The sequence below is a fragment of the Penaeus chinensis genome, chromosome 36 (assembly GCF_019202785.1).
Source record: "Penaeus chinensis breed Huanghai No. 1 chromosome 36, ASM1920278v2, whole genome shotgun sequence".
NCBI classification, from domain to species: Eukaryota; Metazoa; Arthropoda; class Malacostraca; order Decapoda; family Penaeidae; genus Penaeus; species Penaeus chinensis.
Window position 1 is genome coordinate 1,703,946 of NC_061854.1, and position 1,719 is coordinate 1,705,664.

The 1,719-nt window shown below is 47.6% G+C and overlaps 1 protein-coding gene across 1 annotated transcript in view; it reads right to left on the reverse strand.

Annotated features, from left to right (window-relative positions):
- The window catches only part of LOC125044738, a 10,843-nt gene extending 9,843 nt beyond the window's left edge, over window positions 1-1,000 (reverse strand). Inside the window, exon 1 of the mRNA XM_047641618.1 lies at window positions 319-1,000. Coding sequence (XP_047497574.1) covers window positions 319-445 — 127 coding nt within the window. The 5' untranslated portion in view covers window positions 446-1,000. The remainder of the gene's footprint in view (window positions 1-318) is intronic.
- Window positions 1,001-1,719: the final 719 nt, after the last annotated feature.

Sequence of the window (1,719 nt, forward strand, 5' to 3'; positions counted from 1 at the left end):
TGATTAATTCCGAATTTATATATCCCTGTTTTAATCCCGTTCTTTGTTCACATTTATATTCAATTTATAGCTAGAGTGTTTACATCTAAAGCTTATATCAGAGCAACATTACACAACTGATTTATCCCGACAGCTCAAACCCGTACTGGGACACCCAGTGGGGACACCCCATCCCCAACCCTCCCTCGACCCCCCAGTGACCCCGCCCCCTTCCCGCGCCCTCCACCCACTGTCCCCGCCCCCTTCCCTCGCCCCCCGCCCTAAAACCACGCCCCCTTCCCCCGCCGCCCTCCCTGCGTCCCCGCCCCCCTCGCTCACCCGTGCGACACAAGATGACGTCGGGACAGTCATCTCCGTCCTTGGCTGGGTGGAGGGGGGAGTGAGGCCCCTTCATGCCCCCTTCAGGCCTGCCCTTGATGGTCCTCGTGTCTCCCCGCAGCTTCATCACCACCACCACCACCACGGCCACCAGCACGAGGGCGGCCACCACGCCTATCAGCACACCTAGGATGGGCGTGATGGGGAAGATGTGCGTGGCCGGGACAGCTGCAAAGAGAAGAGGGAGAGAGTCGTTTTAATATTATTGTTATTATGGGAAGAGTTGTGGGCGTGGCTTGAAATGGGCGTTGATGGGTGGATGGTCTGTTTTTTTCTTTCTTGTTTTTTCTCCTTTTTTTTTTTGGTTGGCGTGGCTCTAAATGGGTGTTAATGCTTGAGCGGTCTGTTTTTTTGTGGGCGTGTTTTTAAATGTGTTAATGGTTAAATGCGCTTCGGATTTTTTTTTTTTTTTTTTTTTTAAGGATTTTGGACGTGGCTTTGATATATATTTCTGCTTGGTGTTTGTGATTGAATGGTAAAAGGGTCTATTGAACAATAATGGGTCAGTGATAAATAAAAGTAAGTAAATTGAAAAGTTAAAAAGTCTATTTTACATAAGAGACAGTATGATAGTTGGGGGAATTGAACAGTGAACGATAAATGGATTGAGATAGACAGTTAGAGTGATAAAGCGATATACAAATACATGTCCAAAAAGATGGCCATAGAGACAATTAGAGACATATAAATAAAGATAAAAAACGGATAGAACGAACGATATATATATATATATATATATATATATATATATATAGAGAGAGAGAGAGAGAGAGAGAGAGAGAGAGAGAGAGAGAGAGAGAGAGAGAGAGGGGGGGAGAGAGAGAGAGAGAGAGAGAGACGAGAGAGGAGAGCGAGAGAGAGGAGAGAGGGAGAGAGAGAGGAAGAGAGAGAGAGAGAGAGGAGAGAGAGAGGAGAGATGAGAGAGAGAGAGAGGAGGGGAGAGAAGAGAGAGAGAGAGAGAGAGAGAGAGAGAGAGAGGAGAGAGAGAGATGAGAGCGAGTAGAGAGAGGAGAGAGAGGAGAGAGAGAGGAGAGAGAGAGAATAGAGAAGAGAGAGAAGAGAGAGAGCGAGAGAGCGAGAGAAAGAGAGAGAGAGAGAGAGAGAGAGAGAGCGAAAAGATCCGGAACTTTGATTAAATCAGCTGGCGGCCTTCTTTCTCAGCTGACCGAGATACCTGCTCTCCTATTCATGAGAGGTAAGGCCGTTCCTCAAACTTTGATCAGATTTGCATACATGAAACTTCAAGAAATTGGTCATTCTTCACGTTGGAGGCTCCTCGACCCTCCCTCCCTCCCTCCCTCCCTCCCTCCCTCCATTTCCTCCCTCCTTCCTTGAACTTCC